We start from the raw sequence: 18,926 nt of genomic DNA, 5'->3' as shown, positions 1-18,926 counted from the left end.
CGCTGTCAGAATTTAATTACACTGAAAACTGCAAAAATACGCCAATCTTGCTCAAGCTTCTTACCACAACCAAGGTACTCTAATTCTTTAATGTGAAGGGTTAGTTTACTGCACCCTATGAAGGATTTACTAAAGGATAAAAGTAGAAAAGTTACTGCTTGGGCACTTCAATCATCCAATCAGGACTGTTCACTCTTTGCTGGTTGCACGGCACATAAATGCAATATGTCCTTAAGCGCAAATGCACTGTCCATACAACTCAATGGGCATATTCACATCTCTGCATTGCTATGGACTGTGTTACCCCAATTTGCAGTGCATTTCTACCAGTTATTGATATACTATGTGCTAAAATGCATTGCACACATGCGCTATGTTACTAAACACACACTGAGCTTGATTCACTAAACCAGGATAACTGACAGCATGGCCACGCTAGCGTTTTTTCGCACAAAAACCTCGGGCGCAAATTCGTGATTGCGCGGGAAACCGCTAGCGTGGCCGTGCTATGAGATATTGCAGTTTAGTGAATCAAGCCCATAGTGTGAATGCAACCTAAGGAGCGTTTATTCATGCAAATTTCACATCTATATAGTATGTATATTTGTGTGTGCATGTCTTCCGCACAGTAGCTCAATGATTGTCAATGAGAAAACACAATGTGTAAAATTGCATATAAGTGTGAACTATCCCCTTGATGTACACTGTGAACTATCTGACGTACATTGGTTTTAAGTAAAAATATTAATTTGCATGCCAATAAAGGCCTGAGATTTTGACAAGTGTAAAATCCGCCAAGAAAAAACAATTATTTTTATGCACATTATTGGATGTTTAAAAGCAAGATAATTATCCTATTTTTGCCATGGTCAACTGGCTTGTGTGGCTATCACTGTTTTTCCAGACTCCATTTTGTACTCTACAGAAGCTGTTTGTCATCCCCCATTTCCACGATGATGTACTATATGTCCATACATTTCCAATGGCAGGAGATGGAGTGGCAGACAATGCAGGAAGAAGAGTGGCAGGCCATGTTATGACCCATTCAGAAAACAATGAGAGGGGGAGCTGAGCCATGCGTCCTCCTAGAAGAGACTGCATCCAGCTCAGGAGAAGAAACACCTGCATAAACAACATCCTAATCCCAATGAGGTATCCCAAAGATGGTACCCTGTTGCTGCTTGAGAACCCTCCAGCTCATCAAAGCAACGTTTCTCTTCTGGCACGAACGCAGCCATGCTGCAGCTGCACGAGTGGCTCCGGCTTACTGCGCAGATGCATCCATACTAGTGCAGGTACAGTACGGCAGCCTGTGCTCTTGAAGGGGACCGCGCCCCTGATCAAATCACTGATAAGCCCTTTTTGGTAATCTTTGGAGAGTTCTTGAGTGGCAATGGTAGACGCCAGGGTAAACCTCATTAGGATCCAGGGGCTTCCCCCTTCTTAGGTAAGTACCGTATTTCACACCGTATAAGATGCTCCGGAATATAAGACGCACCCAGGGCAAAAACCAGGGGAAAAACAAATACTAAACCTGGTGCGTCCATATTCCAGGAGCGTCTTGTACATGTCCTTCTGTGTATCCTCATGTGTGCTCCTGTGCCCCCCATATGTCCTTCTATGTGTCCTCATGTGCCCTCCTGTGCCTCCCATGTGTCCTCCTGTGCCCCCCATGTGTCCTCATGTGCCCCCCATGTGTCCTTCTGTGCCCCCATGTGTCCTTCTGTGCCCCCCATGTGTCCTTCTGTGCCCATGTGTACTTCTGTGCCCTCCATGTGTCCTTCTGTGCCCCCCATGTGTCCTTCTGGGTGTCCTCATTTGCCCCCCATGTGCCCCCCTGCCTGCCTTCCTCCCTCCCGCCTGAGTCTCCTGGCCCCCCCGGATGGAGTGTCAATAGCGGCGGCAATTTACCTTTGGCAGGCTCCCGCGCTGATCCTAGATCATTGCGCTGCCCCCCGCTAGCCTCCTCTGCCTCCCCCCTTATCTGCCCCCCCCCCCCCCCGGGTTTAGGAATAAGTAGCGGTAGCTTACCTCCGCAGTGCGCCCGCGATGACTGCAGGCATCCGTCTTCCCGGCACTTCTCGCTCTAGTGACCGGCTTGAACTGATGATGCGCAGTTCAAAGCCGGTCACTAGAGCGAGAAGTGCCTGGAAGACGGATGTCTGCAGTCATCGCGGGCGCACTGCGGAGGTAAGCTACCGCTACTTATTCCTACACCTGGGGGGGCCAGAAAAGCAGGGGGGAGGCAGAGGAGGCTAGCGGGGGGCAGCGCAATGATCTAGGATCAGCGCGGGAGCCTGCCAAAGGTAAGTTGCCGCCGCTATTGACACTCCACCCAGTGGGCCAGGAGACTCAGGCAGGCACGGGGAAAGCAGGCACAGAAAGGCAGGGAATCCCCGACGGCGGCGGGTCAGCGGTTCTGTATCTGCGGGCGTTATTAAGTCGGGGATTTCCTGCCTTTGCCGTATAAGACGCAGGGGCTTTTTCTCCCCATTTTTGGGGGAGAAAAGGTGCGTCTTATACAGCGACAAATACGGTACGTGATTTTGTACCGAAGCTTCAGCTCGGGTACACTTTAAAGCCAATTTGTATGGGTATTGCTTAAAAAGTATACTTATGTATAAAAGTATGATGAGGAAAAAAAATGTATACATACCAGGGCTTCAACACACTTCAGGCCATTGGCTCCCTCGCCATCCTGCCGGGACACCTCGATCCTCTGCTAGCTGGCCCGGTAAATCACAAGTTGGCTTCAGTCAGCGCACACTCAGTCCAACCACATGAGAGCCCCGTCACGCTCCTATCACTGAAAGCTTTTTGCACAGAATGCTCCCTGACCATGGGAAAGCGATGGGGGAACATACACGGCTGGGTCACATGACTTCTCAGATGTACCGGACCGTTCAGCAGGGTATCGGTGTGGCCTGGGAGGATGGCAAGGGAGCCAATGGCCCAAAGGGGGCTAGAGGAAGCCCCAGGTATGTAATAATGCTTTTTTTTTATCTCAGGTTTAATTTAAATGGGGATGATCCACATATGAAGGGGTAAAAAATGTACATGGTGAGAGGCTTGAAAGATAACATCTGGTAAGTTTTTCACATATAGTTTCTATTGTCCTGAATTATGAGAGCCTTGATGGGCTAATTTAAGGCATATTCAAGCAATAAACACTACTCTACAACAGAAGGACTTGGCACAACTTAATAAATAATACTTGTAGATTTTTTTCATTTACAGCCCAACAGTATTACGTTCTTAGATTGTCTTCAGTACACATTTTAATGCATGGAAAGGGGGCTTGCGTGTAAAAAAATGTAATTACAATTAATAAATGAGAGAAGACAATCATTCAAATACAACGACATTAAAATTATACTTGTGCTGTCTGTGCCGCGCGACAATATATTTTAGTGCAATTAAATTTAATTTAAAAAAATCTTTTATATACTGTACAGTAAATAACTTAAAAAGGCCGGACCAAAGAAAACCTGCAAACTTAGATCCTAGCAACCTTCACTCTTTAACCTATACCAACATACATCTGATTGGCTCCTCTGGGTAAATACTGAATGTTGAGTTAATTTTAAATGGACCTGTCATTAATAAAGTAACTTATGCTTGTACACAGTGGTCTAGGCTTTGGTGATCTAAGATAGGTGTCCAAGTCTGCCTACATGACGATGGTGTATTACAGCCTTAGCAAGGAATGATGGGATATCAAAGACACATAAGGAATCTGACTAAATAGCTCCATTCTCACCAGATAACAGAGACACATGGGAAATATACGGCCTGGTGTGGATTCTGACTCTGAGTGGCAGTCGGTGCAGACACAGTTTACTGTGGCTAGTGAAGCAGCACTGCCTTCATTTTATAATCCTCATAAATAAATGCACAAACACATATAAAGCTGCACAAGGTAAGCTCATCAGAAGGTCTGAGTCAGTCAGCAGGAACAGGTTGCTGCCTTTGCCTCATAGCCGCACCAGGTCTGTAATAACAACTCTTTCTACTCCATACAGCTGGATCTCGGAATTTGATTGGGGAAGGACTGAATAGAAGATATTCATCTGCCATAATAGAGTTTTTACTTCTATTCCAACATAGGCAAAATGCTTGGTCTGTTCTAAGTCTACTCCATTGCAGAAAGGTAATGCCAACAGGGGAGAATACTGAGAATACTGGAGATGGATACATATTTGGGCTTCCTAAATTAGAAATCATCCTTCTTGTAAGATACTTAGTTACTATGCTAAAGGGCTTCTAAATGGTATTCTCCCATAAGTCTCTTATAAAATGCAGAAAGAAGATACATTTAAAGTGTTCCAGGAATACCCCCATTAACACTACAGGGTCTCCCATTAGGAGAACAAATGCATAGCTGTTGAAGCGCATATGAAGGAAGTAAGAAGTGAAATTACTTAAAGACACTTAGGGCTGATCCAATTCACTTTTTCTCCTAAGTTTTCTCCCAGTTGATGTTTTTACATCTCATCAATGAAATACCTTTTAAGCCACCAGCAAGCAAGAAAATACTCATAATAATTGTGACAGTACTTTGTCACATACTTTTTGATACTTTCTCATTTTCAGAGTGCTGAAAAAGATATTTTAAACACAAGATGAAAATCATCTCCTAAGAGAAAATTTAGGAGAAAAAATGACTTGGATCGGGCCCATAATATACAAAAAAAATCTGTAATACATTATATTACATTAATATATTGCTAAAGGTCATTTGGTTTTAGGTTCTACATAAAATGTATCTCCATCGTGGACATTATATGAATGTAACGCCCGTGTGCTGAGCTTCAGCTCTTCGGGTCCAAAAGGGGACTCATGGTCCAAGTAGTAGAGTCTCATATTGTTTACAGATAATGGGACTAAAGTCTTAAGGTGCTTTTTGAATTCAGCGACAGTTTGATCAAGTCGAATACTAATTGTCTGAACTTTTTCTTCATAATGAATGTCAACGCTGGCTTGACTTTGTGGTCGGAGGTCTACCTCTGCAAGTGGCTCCAGCTTGCCGTACTTTGAAACCAGCTCTTGATATCTAAGATAATAAAAAGAAGAAAACTAAGAAAATGCATTTAAAGTATAAGGGTTAGTAAAAAGATGCTGCATATGTGATTCATACACAAACTCTTTTGTAATGTTTAAAGTTATAAAAATTACCCATGCAGCTGAATCTGCAGCAAGCTTATATTTACTAGACATGCTTAACTACCTTCACTTCCAAGAGTTTTTTCCCTTAAAAAAGCAGAGAAATGTTCACCTGTCAGCGCTCCTTCCATTTATTCACCTATAACGTTATTACTACTTACCACAACAAAACAATCTACAGTTGTGTTCAAAATTACTCAACCCCCAATGTTGTAAAGGGTTTTAGGGAATTTAGTGTACATTTGTAATTGTGTTCACAATGAAATCTTACAAGCATACAGGTATTACAATTCACTGGATGTGAAGGAGAATTTCAACAGCAGCAACACAGACAGCAATAAGGACCTTTTTCTCTGGTTAGGTGAAGAGTCAAATTTTTACTGATGCCTTTGCTGCATACATTTTAAAGACTTTCTGTTTGCCTGTCATACTGCACAGGAAGTTAGGAGACAGTCTTCCCAAAATAGAAAACAAAGTGACATTGGCAATGACCAGTCTGAGTCACAATTATAACACTAGTTTTGGAAAGTATGGTTACTGGTTGACACCACTCTTTACTGTTGCCCATTTCCCTGGTTGGAGACGGCCAGGTTTTTATTATCCTACTTTTATAAAGACAGCATGGGCTCACATAAAAATACGTGTTGTCATCAGAACAGGAGTGTGGAGAATTTGTAAGACCCAGACAACAGTGACAATCTGCAGCAGTGTTGGATTGGAACTGCCAAGACACCATGGGTTCACATTAAAGTGCCTTGGGTCACTAGAACAATGTGGAGAATATTCAAAACCCAGACAAGTGACAATCTGGAACAGTGTTGAGTTGGAACTGCCCATTTAACATTTCTACTAACGTTAGTTAAGATCTCACAGCTATTATTGCTATACAAGCTGTGGTAACCTGTGCGATCCTAAAGTGTGACATCAATATGCATTTCTTGTTATGCGCTTCGTAATTTAACAAGACGTGTCACAGACGGAGATATACAGTACTTCGTAGAAGAAACTCCAATTTTGAGGGATCCCGCACTAAGCAAGTCAGAAACATGATGATTCACAGGGGAGAATGACCCAGTCACTTGCAATATGAGACACAGGCAGTTTGGAATAGCACACTGGCTCTATGAACTGGAAAGACTCGACCATTAATCACTGCACAAGACCTATCAGTGTCTCTTTTTCACATTGCACAGATGGAAAGCTATGGACAAAGCATTCATTGACAGCAGGAGAGGTTGGCCTCTTAGCCGAGTCTCAAGGTTTTATGTAGTGCGTTAGTTACTGCTAGTAGGTGCTGATACATTAAACCTGAATCTTCACTACTGTATTTTACATTAAAGAGCTCACTAAAATACGTTTCTATAGAAGATAGGTGTCATATTTGATTACTCTACACAGTTAAGACTCTCTCTTTGACCTCCCTTTTTAAGTCTGCCCTCAATAAAGTTGCGTTAAAGAGTAGTGTAAAGTGTTCACACTCTCAACCCTCATCACTGGGATCTATTTGCTTTTTACAAATCAGTGCTCACCAAAATAACTCCAAGAACATGTAAGCATTCTATTACCGAGCCCCATGCACACTCTAAAGGAAGAAAAGACCCCTCACGCTGGTTTCAAACGGTACGGTGTGATTGTACTGCGGCAGGGGTGTCCGCTGCAGGACAATTACACCACATTATTTCATATTTGAATCACCCTGTGGCAGAGTGCTGACAGGTTGATTGGCGTAGCTCCACCCCCACTCAGTGACGTGCAATTGTCCTGTAGCAGGGGAGGCCATTGCAGGGCAATTGCACAGCACCATTTCGTATTTAAATCACCCTGCGACAGAGTGCCCCGCCCTGCGACGTGCTTCCTCTGGACAGGAAGTGTGCCACTGAAATTTGAATGATCAGCGCAAGCGCGTGGCACCGCTAGTGCAACAATCTAAATAGATTGTTGCTGTGCCAATGATTACAATGTAATTGCATGTAGAGCGGTACCGCTCAGCAACGCACTGCAGAGTCTGTGTTGTGGTCCAAAGCACTTCCGGCACACTGCCTCACACCGCGGGTACTGAAGTCAGTCTCATAGAGACTAATGGCTACTGCAATGAAGCAGCAGGGGAGAGTACTGCACCGTAATCTGATAATGTGAACGGGGTCTCATAAGGGATAACGATAAAGCCACAATATAAGGACAAAGGCTGCTCTCACTGTGTAACTGCAGTAAATAAAATTGCTTCCCAAGTGCACCTACTTCTTTAATTACATACATTTTAAAGAAACCTCAAAATGAAAGGGAAAATAGAGACTGCCATCTACATTTTCTGTTATAAAATGTCTGTTGCCTGTTCAGCACAGCCGCAAGCATGTAGCAAATAAACACTCTTCATTTAGATATGCACCTCTGGAACTCTAAAACCCTGTATCCTCTAGGTCACACTATCTTTTGGGAGGAGAAGTGTTGCTGAGCAGTCATCCTGCCTCCAAGTCAGGATCAGTAGAGGGTGTGGCTGAATTGAAACCTCTACTGTAGCAGTAGGACAGGGAACTCTGCAAATGAAAGCCATGCTGTCATTTGTGTATGGGAAGGAGTGCTGATCACACACAAAGTTATTTCTAAAAACAAGGAACACCAAGAGCCCCAATAGTGTAATATGTACTGGCAAATGGTTACTAGAGAGAGTAAATATTAATACTCACAAACCAGGGTTACCATTAGGCAACCACTGTAAAGGCAGGTGGGGAGATTTTCCTGACCCCACTCAGGAATAAGAAGTCGCTCTCTGTAGATGAGAAAAAGGGGGTTCAACCCTCCACCCAGGGTGGACTCAATATTATGCAGGAGAACAGAGGTGCCAAAAGGATAAAAGGAAGCTAAATGAGCTTAAAAACCAAATTCTTGGTAAATAGAAGAGGTAGTGGTGGACTTACCTCCTCCAAGTAGACACACAACGACTGTAGTAAACACAGTCAATATATTTTATTTATGAACTCCAGATATGCAACGCGTTTCGCAGGTTTGATCCCGCTTCATCAGGCAATAACAACGGAGCAATAGCATATGTGGTCAATAGAAGAGCCAGGCACCTGCAGCTTAAACTTTTGTCAAGGTTTCAGTGAAATGTCAAAGCCTTGTTAACCTCTGTACACCAAGTAGCAGTCAGCTGTGTCAGTGAACCTAAGTAATTACTTTCTGAAGTCACATCCCATGAGAATTTTTCTCTTGTGAAAAACTCTAGCAAATTGCAACAGAACTGACAAAAGCACAGTTTATATTTAATGTCTGAAAAGAGTTATTATGTACTCTAGTTGTGCACTGTGTACTATAGATTATGAAATCCTCAGATTCACTGTGATTTATGTTGAGGACATTCATAAATCGTTGCATTATTTGCCTGTTCAGAGTTGGCTTGTTTTATGTCTGCAAAAGAAAATACAACAGCGCTGCCAGCATGCAATTCACAGTATAGCAGAACCCAGTCTCTCAGTAAAGCTGCAATCAGTAATACAGTCTCTCAGTGATACTGCAATAATATCCAGAGATTCCACAGAGCAACTTCACATGTATTAAAGTTTATGATCAGACTCACCAGATCCTTTGACTCTTAGATAGAGCCAAATCTCACTGCGAAGGGTTTGAGCCCCCTTCCCGGCTGTCTGGCCATCTCCCTGCAGTCACACTGTGTCTTGCACCAAGACAGGAACATCCTCTTCCCTACAGTCACACTGTGTCTTACACAAAACAGAAGCTTCCTCTTCCTGTGTGGCAATGCTTTGTGTTCCCCCACTACAGAGGAACACTAATCCGTTCATTTTAAACCAATAGTACCTCAAATAAACATAATACTTCTCATAGTGCAACACCGTTTCATAAAATAAACATATAAAATGGAAAAGCACTCACAAACATCAGGTGATTTCAATAGCATAGAGTTTTGACCGGGCTCTCCTCCGTGTGCCGCTCCATATCATCATTCAGCAAGATGTCAGCCCTCACATGCAATCAAACTTCCCTGTGGTTCGTGGCTCCGCCTCCTCACAAGTAGCTTTGCCCAACGCGTTTTGTACGTCAATACTCATCTGGTTGTGTTACTGCTCTGTTGCCCAGTAAATGAGGAAATGCATTTGTTTTGTCTTTGTCGTAACTTTCTAACATTTATATGAGCATATATTTTCACAAAACAATAACATTTATCAGTTTTTAAATTTGATATTTTGTCTTTGTACATTTTTTTTCCCTTATAATTCTTTTAAATTAAACACGAGCCGAAGCTTGGGCTCAAAATTTCCTACTTACTACTGCTTAGCGCCCCCCCCCCCCCCCCCGTTACTGAGCGTAGCTCCCCTTCACATCGAAAGCGCACATGCTACTACAGGTGGGCTCAGTCGGCTATTTGCACGCACTTGAACTTGTAGCTCAAAAGTTTAAAACTGTATGTTTAAATTTGCACAAAAAATACATTTCCTATGCATAGTAAGCATATATTTTTTTTAAACAAAATCATAGTGTATATGATATCTTTTCAGACATTAAATATAAACTGTGCTTTTGTCAGTTCTGTTGCAATTTGCTAGAGTTTTTCACAAGAGAAAAATTCTCATGGGATGTGACTTCAGAAAGTAATTACTTAGGTTCACTGACACAGCTGACTGCTACTTGGTGTACAGAGGTTAACAAGGCTTTGACATTTCACTGAAACCTTGACAGAAGTTTAAGCTGCAGGAGAACAATCGCTGCCATTATAACACAAGGCTAGAAGGAGATGTGTTTGTATATGCTTTTGATGGTCTCTGAAAAACTGTATACTGAGCCCTTCCTCTTGCCCTCCCTCTTTCATTATCATTTGTCTAAGGTCTCACCTTAATGGAACATCTTCTTTTGAGAAATTCATATAGAAACGCAGGAAGAATCTCTCGGAGTCTTCTCTTTCACCTTCTGTGACAACACTGCCATTCAGTTTGGAAACAGACGGCAATCTAGGAGTTCATATGAGAGGAAAAGATTAGCTAGGCCATCACGGCATTGCATTAACATTAGGCGAGGAGAATGCCCTGATTTGTCTTTCATGAAATCAATATGTTTTGACGCTCACATCTCAGAGCCCAGAGACATAAACGCACTAAAGTAACCCCATGCACACACTGCATGAAGGAAACTCTAGTCAATGTGTCTTTCAGGCCAGTCATTTTAAGATTCCAGACTTATTGTGACTAATGTTATAAAGCAAGCGTTTAACCCTTTTGCTGCCAAGACGTGAACCACATGTCATGGCAGGGTTAAAAGCAAACTTTTGTTGTGGTGCTAACTACCTGCTCTCAGGAGGATGGGTTAAATTGTGAGGGAAGAGGTACTCTGAATTAAGGTGGCTGTAAATTGTCTACAAAAAATGCCATAAGTCCTTTTACACTACATCAGTTGCTGCCAGTTGTAACTGAAAGGACAACTGAAGTTCAGCTCAGTGTCCATGTTTCCTTATGGCCTCTTTTACATTATATGCTGAAAAACTAAAGCTTTTTCATAATGCACTGCTATGGATTAAAACAAACAAAACAAAATCCAAAAACAATAAAAGCATTAACCTCCCTGGCGGTAAGCCCGAGCTAAGCTCGGGCTATGCCGCGCAGGAGGATTTCTCGGCCCTGCTGGGCCGATTTGCGTCATTTTTTTTTTACAACATGTCGGCGATCGTATAGAACACGCAGCTAGCAGAGTGCAGAGCAGTTCAGAATGGGATTTCCTGTTGGGATTATGCGCCAGAGGGGCTGGCCAGAGGCCGCAGGGAGGTGGGAAGCATGTGGCTAGCGCTGGGCTAGCTACATGTTAAAAAAAAGAAAAACCCTCCCGTGGCCGTGCGCCACATGAAATCATACCGGCAGGGAGGTTAAAGCACACTGCAATGCAAAACTTTAAAACCCATTAAGTGTAACAGGGTCCATACCTCAAATGAATAAAGCATCTTAACAGTAGGGGAGAGTTTGAAGCTATACAAGCCATTCAAAAAAAACGGTAGAAATATGACTAATTCCCATCGTATTTCAATCCCCCATTTACCACATAATCATTAGTCTTCTCCTATCAGGAACTGTGTAAATAAATTATGTATAAAGCTTGGCAAAGAAAAAATGAGGTAAGGAAAGTTTATTAGAAAAAAAAAAAGAGTGAAAAAAAAAAAATTTCCATCCCTCGTTTTTTCCCCTTTACCGAGCATATACATACTTTGATATACGGTACACACACTACAGCAGGGCACGGTGGTGCCACAAGGTGGTGCACCACGTGATCCTGTGTATTGAGCTGCATCATCAAGCTTATACAGTACGTGTATTGGCAATACACGTATAAAAGACTCCTCCCACACTGTACCCAGCAGCCTTTGAGAAAGCGTTGGTTATATGCGTAAGGATCGCCTGGGGGGAGTACCGCATTTAGCATAGTGTTCCCTAAATTAGTGCTTGGTAAGCTCTTGCGTCCACAAGACTTTCTCATCATAGATGCTCCCATTCTAATATTTGTCTACCTCAGCAATACTCTCTTTAGCACTCTTGCATGTTTGCATGTCTCCTATTTACCTCATACATCTCCTGTGAACACTATGGCACCTTAATATTTCCCCAGTCTACCTCAACTCTTCCTTTTCAACACTGAAATTTTGCATCGGATTAGTAGACAGAATATTTTTTTATCCATATTGGCAAAAAGCCTCTCCGTTTCACACTGTCATTTGTATTCACATGCGTTTTTTGCATACATTTATTTGTACTGAATTGAACATATGTAACATATACCGTATTTTTCGCCGTATAAGACGCACTTTTTCTCCCCAAAAAATAGGGGGGAAAAGTCCCTGCGTCTTATACGGCAAAGGCAGGGAATTCCCGACTTAGAAACGCCCGCCGATACGGACCGCGACCCGCCGCCACGTCTGGAATTCCCTGCCTGTGTGGCTGCACCCGTCCGTTGCCTCTGCCCGCTCCCCATGCCTGTAATGTGCCGGCGTGTGTAATAAGTTCCCTCCCGCTGTGTGGCTGATCTCTGCGTGCCCCCACGAGTGTCTAATATGCCCGCTCCCCCGCCTGCCTTATCTCCCTCCCCCATGTGAATGCTGGCCCCCCCGGGTGTTAATCTGCAGCGGCTTACCTCTCCGCCATGCCCGCGAGGATTGGAGACCTCCTTCACAGCCGCACATCTCGCTCTAGTGATCGGCATGTGATGATTGCGTCATCATGGGGAGCGGGCAGAGGCAACGGTCGGGTGCAGCCACAATTTACAAACACACACGGGGGACACATGGGGCAGGCATAAGGGACACAGAGGACACGGCAGGCATGGGGGACACAGGCACATGAGGGACACATGAGGCATGCATAGGTGACACATGGGGACACAGGCACATGGGGCAGGCATGAGGGACACACAGAGGACACGGCAGGCATGGGGGACACAGGCACATGAGGGACACATGAGGCATGCATAGGTGATACATGGGGGACACAAGCACATGGGGCAGGCATGGGTGACACATGGGGCATGTATGAGGGACACAGAGGACACATGGGGCAGGTATTGGGGACACATGGGGAGACAATGGGACACAGGAGGACAACATTTGAGGGTAACATGTACAAGACTCTCCTGGAATATGGACGCACCAGGTTTAGTATAAATCTTTTTTTTTTCTGGTTTTTGCCCTCTAAACCTGGGTGCGTCTTATATGCCGGAGCGTCTTATACGGCGCGAAATACGGTACATATTACAAACCAATCTATTAGACCTAGGTGGACCGGAACCCCCAAAATTAATTTTAACAATGTTTTAAAATCATGCAAGATATGTCCTATAGTTAATAAATGACATGGGATTAGTGGAGTTTTTGTCTTGGTGCATTTATTTATGCACTCACATTTATGTTCGAGCAAGTTCTGTTTACTTGTTGCAAACAGACTGTCTTTCTAACTAACAGACATAGCTATTGCCCTAATTAGAGAGTGCATTATAGCTTGTTAGCTTACTAGATCAACCTGTCATTTTCTAAACTGATCAATCCTGGCTCAGTTCTGCTTTTTTTTTTTCACCTAGTGTATAAACTGAACACTGCGGTTACAGCATGTTAACTCATACAAGGACAATTAACATCAGCCCAGGATTTTGACTACTGTATATAGCCAAACTCCTGCTATGGCGCGGAGTGATGGTATTGGCCATATCTATAGCCCACTACCATTATTGGCTGTCACATAGAGGTACTATGCATAGGGATGCTCAAATTCGGCTTCGGGAGATATCCGGATTTTTGCTATCCGGATATCTCCCAGTAATGCTGTGCGGGCTGGGCGGGGGGGTCAAGCTTACCTCTCTGACGTCTTCTTCGGTCGTCCATCAGCGCCTCCCACGATGCGCTCCAAGCGGCGGTCACCTGATTACAAACACTTCCTCCTTCCGGGTTGAAGGAGGAAGTGTTTGTAATCACGTGACGCGCATGGAGCGCATCGTGGGAGGCGCCAAGGGACGACCGAAGAAGACGTCAGAGAGGTAAGCTTGACCCCCCCCGCCCAGCCCGCACAGCATTACTGGGAGATATCTGGATAGCAAAAATCCGGATATCTCCCGAAGCCGAATTTGAGCATCCCTATGCAGGCGTCAGGTAAAGTGATAGGAGTAGGTGGTGGTGGGGGGTTAGTTTAAAGTGTAGGTAGAGAAGACTTTAGTGTTAGGTATAGGTAGGGGGGAGGTATAGGTAGGGGGGAGGTAGTGTTAGGTGTAGGTAGAGGAAAGGTTAGGGATAGGTGTAGGTAAGGGGGAGGTTAATCTTGGGCGTAGGTAGAGGAGAGGTTAGGGTTACGTGTAGGTAGGGGGGAAGTTAGCGTTGGGGAAGAGGAGAGGTTAGTTTTAGGTGTATGTAGGGGGGAGGATAGTGTTAGGTGTACACAGGATGGAGGGGGTTAGTGTTAGAGGATAGGGTAACGGGGGTGTGGGAGGGGTGGTGGTGGTAGCGGTAGAAAGGGACAGTAGTAGCACCATATAAATTCACAATGCCTGAGCCATTAACTGAATATCATTTGTGATATTTAAATAACGCCTATACCCAGTGCCCAAATTACCAATAACATTTTTTACATGGACGCCTACAACAGTGGAGGATTCAGAGGTGGCTGGATGGTGTAATGGTTAAGGGCTGTGCCTCTGACGCAGGAGACCAGGGTTCGAATCTCGGCTCTGCCTGTTCAGTAAGCCAGCACCTATTCAGTAGGAGACCTTTGGCAAGTCTCCCTAACACTGATACTGCCTATAGAGCGCGCCCTAGTGGCTGCTGCTCTGGCGCTTTGAGTCCGCCAGGAGAAAAGCGCGATATAAATGTTATTTGTCTTGTCTTGTCTAGTCTAGTGCTAGTGTTTTAACATTACAGAATCCAAGCAAGTTTGCCCCTGTTGGCAGTAGTAAAAAATAAAAATAAAATAAGAGAGAAAAGCACACAAGTTGAACACAAAATTAATTTAACATGAATAAAAAGAAAGATTATCATACATTTTTATATTTATTTAATATTTTTGGTTTTATTATTTAATTATTATTAATATTTTGTTTTATTATTTAAAATGTTTACTTCAGTGGTCTAGTCAGTGAAGTTTAAAATGTGAATAGAAATAGAAGTACTCTGATCAGTAATGCTTATAAATTGATCACCAGGCTAGCAAGGCATCTGTTGCCAGGGGGAAAAGTGACGAGAGATGACAGCGCAGCGTGGGATGGAGTGGCTTCTGGTGGGTGGTGAGATAAAGGGAAGGTCTGGGGACCCCAATGAGTATCGTTAAGATACATGAACCCATGGTTGAAGAAATAGTCCTACTAATCTTTGGGCCAAAAACTCTTTCAGCAAATACTCTAATGTGCAGATTAAATACGGGGGCTACTCCTTACAGACAGCCAATGAGCTGAAACATTAAAATGTCTCTGTGACAAAAAAAAAAAACAGAAGAAAAGATACTCAGTAGAATGGAGCCTCTGGATAGTCCAGGAACTCACTCCATGCTCCTCGACCTTGCAGTTCCAGAGCTGGGAGACTCCGAACATGTTTGACAGGCCTTGTTGAATATCTCATGGCTGCACTGTGCAGGTGCAAGTACGCAGTAGCTCAGAGCTGCTCATGCATGGAGGAAAGAGCGAAGCACTAACGGCTTTGTGCTACTATGCAGGGCGTACTTGCACAGTGCAACTGCGCTCTTACATGGACGAGAGCATGGCAGCAAAGAAACAACGGTGAGGTGAGGTAAGTACATAACTTTACTTTTTTCCTGCAGGTTTTCTTTAAAGAGAAACTCCAACCTAGAATTGAACTTTATCCCAATCAGTAGCTGATACCCCCTTTTACATGAGAAATATAATGCTTTTCACAAACAGACCATCAGGGGGCGCTGTATGACTGATTTTGTGCTGAAACCCCTCCCCCAAAAAGCTCTGGGACCGCGGTACTCTGGGCAAACTGCCACATTGTAACAATGTTCACAGACAGGAAATAGCTGTTTACAGCTGTCTGTAACAGCCAAAACAGCTAGGATCAGCTACATAACCTGCCCACAGTAAAAATGTCACCATGTAATAAATGTCAGAATGTAAATCAGGAGAGGAAAGATTTTACAATGAGCAAACACTGACTAAATAATTTATACATAATTATGGTCAAAAATGAAGCACTTTTTTTTTACCTCTTTAAAGCATTTCTTTTATACCCCCTTTGCCAACTGTTAATCCAGGATGACCAGTTCAGAATACAGATACAGCCCACACAAAGAAATTACTTGTTTACATTAGTGAAATACAGGAGGACAATTTAGAAAAATCAAGGTTTGCTGTTTGTTGAAATCCTGATGGAGGTTTTGGTCCTCCAATGTACTGTTCCAATATCTTTTTTAGTATATACATTCAGTGGTCAAAAAATTAGAGACACCCCTTATTTGAAAGTGAATCAGTTAAACAGTAAAGTGGAGTGATGTAACAGAATAGAGTTGCTTATTTAAGGAACACTCAGCTTCGGATGACGTAGTTATCATGTAAGTTAATGTCAACATGGATAAGACAAAAGATTTAAAGAGTAACTGTCAGGCTGCAAAAGCTAATTGAAACCTCTATTCTCCTGTGTTAAACAGTTTAGAAGGAAGCCAAAAAGGCAATACTGAAGTTAAAAATCTCTCTTACTTTTGATGTGTGCTGAACAGCAAGGCTGTTATTCCCAAGCTCTTAAAAGGACGAGAGGCCGCATACCATACTGCAAAGCATTCTGGGGCTACTTCTCCCCACCTTGGGTCCTCCCCTCGGCTGCTAGTGAGAAGTTACAGGCTCATATTACAGCAGTTTGTAATGCAGCCCAGCTCACAGCACTGAAAAATCACAGGACAGAGTATACTGCATGAGTCCGCTATTGTTCCTAGCCACATGGCTAATTAATATTCACTGCACAGTAGTGTTTTCCATTATGATCTTTTTTGTGAGTGGAATCATCAGGAAGCAGGGAGGACATGAGGACACAATTGGCTTCATACTAGACAGACAAATATGGAACCTGCCATGAGCTGTCAGGAGCATCATTCTCTGCAAATACTATATAAATATTCTGTGAAATCCAAACGTGGACAGTGAAGTGCATATGTAATGTAAGTACAGCCAATCTTTAGCTACTGATATATGTGTTTTTTTCTCTGAGACCTTATACCTAACAGCTCCTCTTTAAGTGACTTTGAACAAGTGATGATCATCAGTGCAAGAGCTGGTTCTAGCATCTCTGAAACCAAGACTCTTTTAGGATTTACTTGCCCAACAGTATCTTGGGTGTTTAGAGAGTGGTAGCTGAGAAAAAACTACAAGTGATAAGGCCTATTCTGGTTAAAAAAGGCTGGTGAACAAGAAAGGTAAAAGGCGAGTAGCACACATTGTCCGCAGCAACAGAAGGGAAACAGCATGACAAATTACAGCTCAAATCACTCCAGGTGCATCACAAAGCATTTACCAATGCACAACAATACAGACTTTGCAAAGGATGGGCTTTAGCAGCGGGAGACCATCAAGAGTGCGAGAGTTTAACTTGCTTTCACGGCAAGCTTAGTACCCTGACCTCAATCCTATTGAGCAATTGTGGGATGAAGTTGAAAGATCACTTCAAAGTTTGGAAATGCCACCATCCAATATGACCCAACTTAGAGCTGCCATTATGTCAGCATGGGTCAGCATTCCTCAGCAACGGTATCAGCATCTTGTTGAGTCCATGCCAGGAAAAATATCGGCTGTGATCAGAGCTGAAGGCGAACGAACTAGTTATTAGAGGGTGTCTCTGATTTTTTGGCTAATCAATGTATGAAGAACTTTCTACAAAGATGCAGATCAATGTGATATGGGATTGCTCCATGGCTGAAAGAACAGCATAAAACAAATACCTTGCAATTACTAATTTCCTGCGTTCTTCTGTGCTGTAAGGCTCAACTAAAGGAATACCTAATAACCTGACTTCTTCCAGTTTTGGTAAAGAATTTAGCTTGTCAATGTCTTCCCAGGAACTAAGACCTAAAACAAGAAGAGAGAGATATAACTATCCATTAGCCAAGAATATTTAATTATATTTTATTATAATAAACTATCTTATGTGCAGCAGTTATTTCCTAAGTGCAACATAAACATAATAATAAACCCTGGCCCTCCAGCTGTTAAGGAACTACAAATCCCACAATGCATTGCAAGAGTCTTACAGCCACAGTCATTACTCATAAAGGCAAATGCATTGTGGGACTTGTAGTTCCTTAACAGCTGGAGGGCCAAGTTTGCCCATGCCTGGTCTAACCTGGTCCCCACATCACTAACTGAATTTGCTTTTCACATGCACAAAAAAACCTTACATCTTGCAGCATAAATTAGGACATCGCATGCAAAATCCCATTGAATTTCCTTAGATGCAGTAAAAAATACATAGGCGAAAATTTGTTTGCAAATGCAAATTTGAACATGAAAAAATGCATGTGAAACAAACTTTTGTTTTCTAGTAATGATAAGTGTGAACCCTGCCTAAATCAGAAACCACTTATTTTAAAAGATTTTGCTGCGCGGAAAGTGCTAAAATGTATTTTATGGATGAGCTACAAAATAAGTCAAGAGAGATGATTTATGATTAATTTGGTGAATCAAACCCAATATTGTGGTGATGTATGTCTATGCTGAGGTAAAAACCCTCTGAATCATTCTCTATTTGACTCAATGCAGTCTGTCAGTTGGTATTAAAGAGACACTGAAGCGAGAATAATTCTCGCTTCAGAGCTCATAGTTAGCAGGGGCACGTGTGCCCCTGCTAAAACGCCGCTATCCCGCGGCTAACCGGGGGTCCCTTCACCCCCAACCCCCCCGCAAAATCAACGACCAAATTGGTCATAGATTTTGCTGCTCCTAGAGGCAGGGCTAACGGCTGCAGCCCTGCCTCCAGTCGCGTCTATCAGCGGCGCATCGCCGCCTCTCCCCCGCCCCACTCAGTGAAGGAAGACTGAGAGGGGCGGGGGAGAGGCGGAGATACGCGCTGACAGACGCGCGTGGGGCAGGGCTGCGGCGGTTAGCCCTGCCTCAATCCGGAAGAGATCCCCCGCTACTCGGAGGGGATTTCGGGGGGTCAGGGACCCTCGTTTAGCCGCGGGATAGCGCGGTTTAGCAGGGGCACACATGCCCCTGCTAACTATGAGCTCTGAAGCGAGATTTATTTATGCATGCAAAGCAAATGAGCTGGCTCCACAGAGGACTATGGGATGACTAAT

General features: G+C 43.5%; 1 protein-coding gene across 4 annotated transcripts in view; it reads right to left on the bottom strand.

Annotated features, from left to right (window-relative positions):
* Positions 1 to 2,366: 2,366 nt before the first annotated feature.
* Positions 2,367 to 18,926, bottom strand: part of TBCEL (tubulin folding cofactor E like) — a 71,165-nt gene continuing 54,605 nt past the window's right edge. For all 4 annotated transcript variants that reach the window (XM_068241006.1, XM_068241005.1, XM_068241004.1 and 1 more), the window contains 3 exons: positions 17,571 to 17,697; positions 10,008 to 10,124; positions 2,367 to 5,053 (listed from right to left, as the gene is read on the bottom strand). In XM_068241006.1, coding sequence (XP_068097107.1) covers positions 4,735 to 5,053; positions 10,008 to 10,124; positions 17,571 to 17,697 — 563 coding nt within the window. In that variant the 3' untranslated portion in view covers positions 2,367 to 4,734. The remainder of the gene's footprint in view (positions 5,054 to 10,007; positions 10,125 to 17,570; positions 17,698 to 18,926) is intronic.

Source organism: Hyperolius riggenbachi, chromosome 6 (genome assembly GCF_040937935.1).
Source record: "Hyperolius riggenbachi isolate aHypRig1 chromosome 6, aHypRig1.pri, whole genome shotgun sequence".
Lineage (NCBI taxonomy): Eukaryota > Metazoa > Chordata > Amphibia > Anura > Hyperoliidae > Hyperolius > Hyperolius riggenbachi.
The sequence above is the reverse complement of the archived record's forward strand: the minus strand, read 5'-3'. Positions and strand labels throughout refer to the sequence as shown.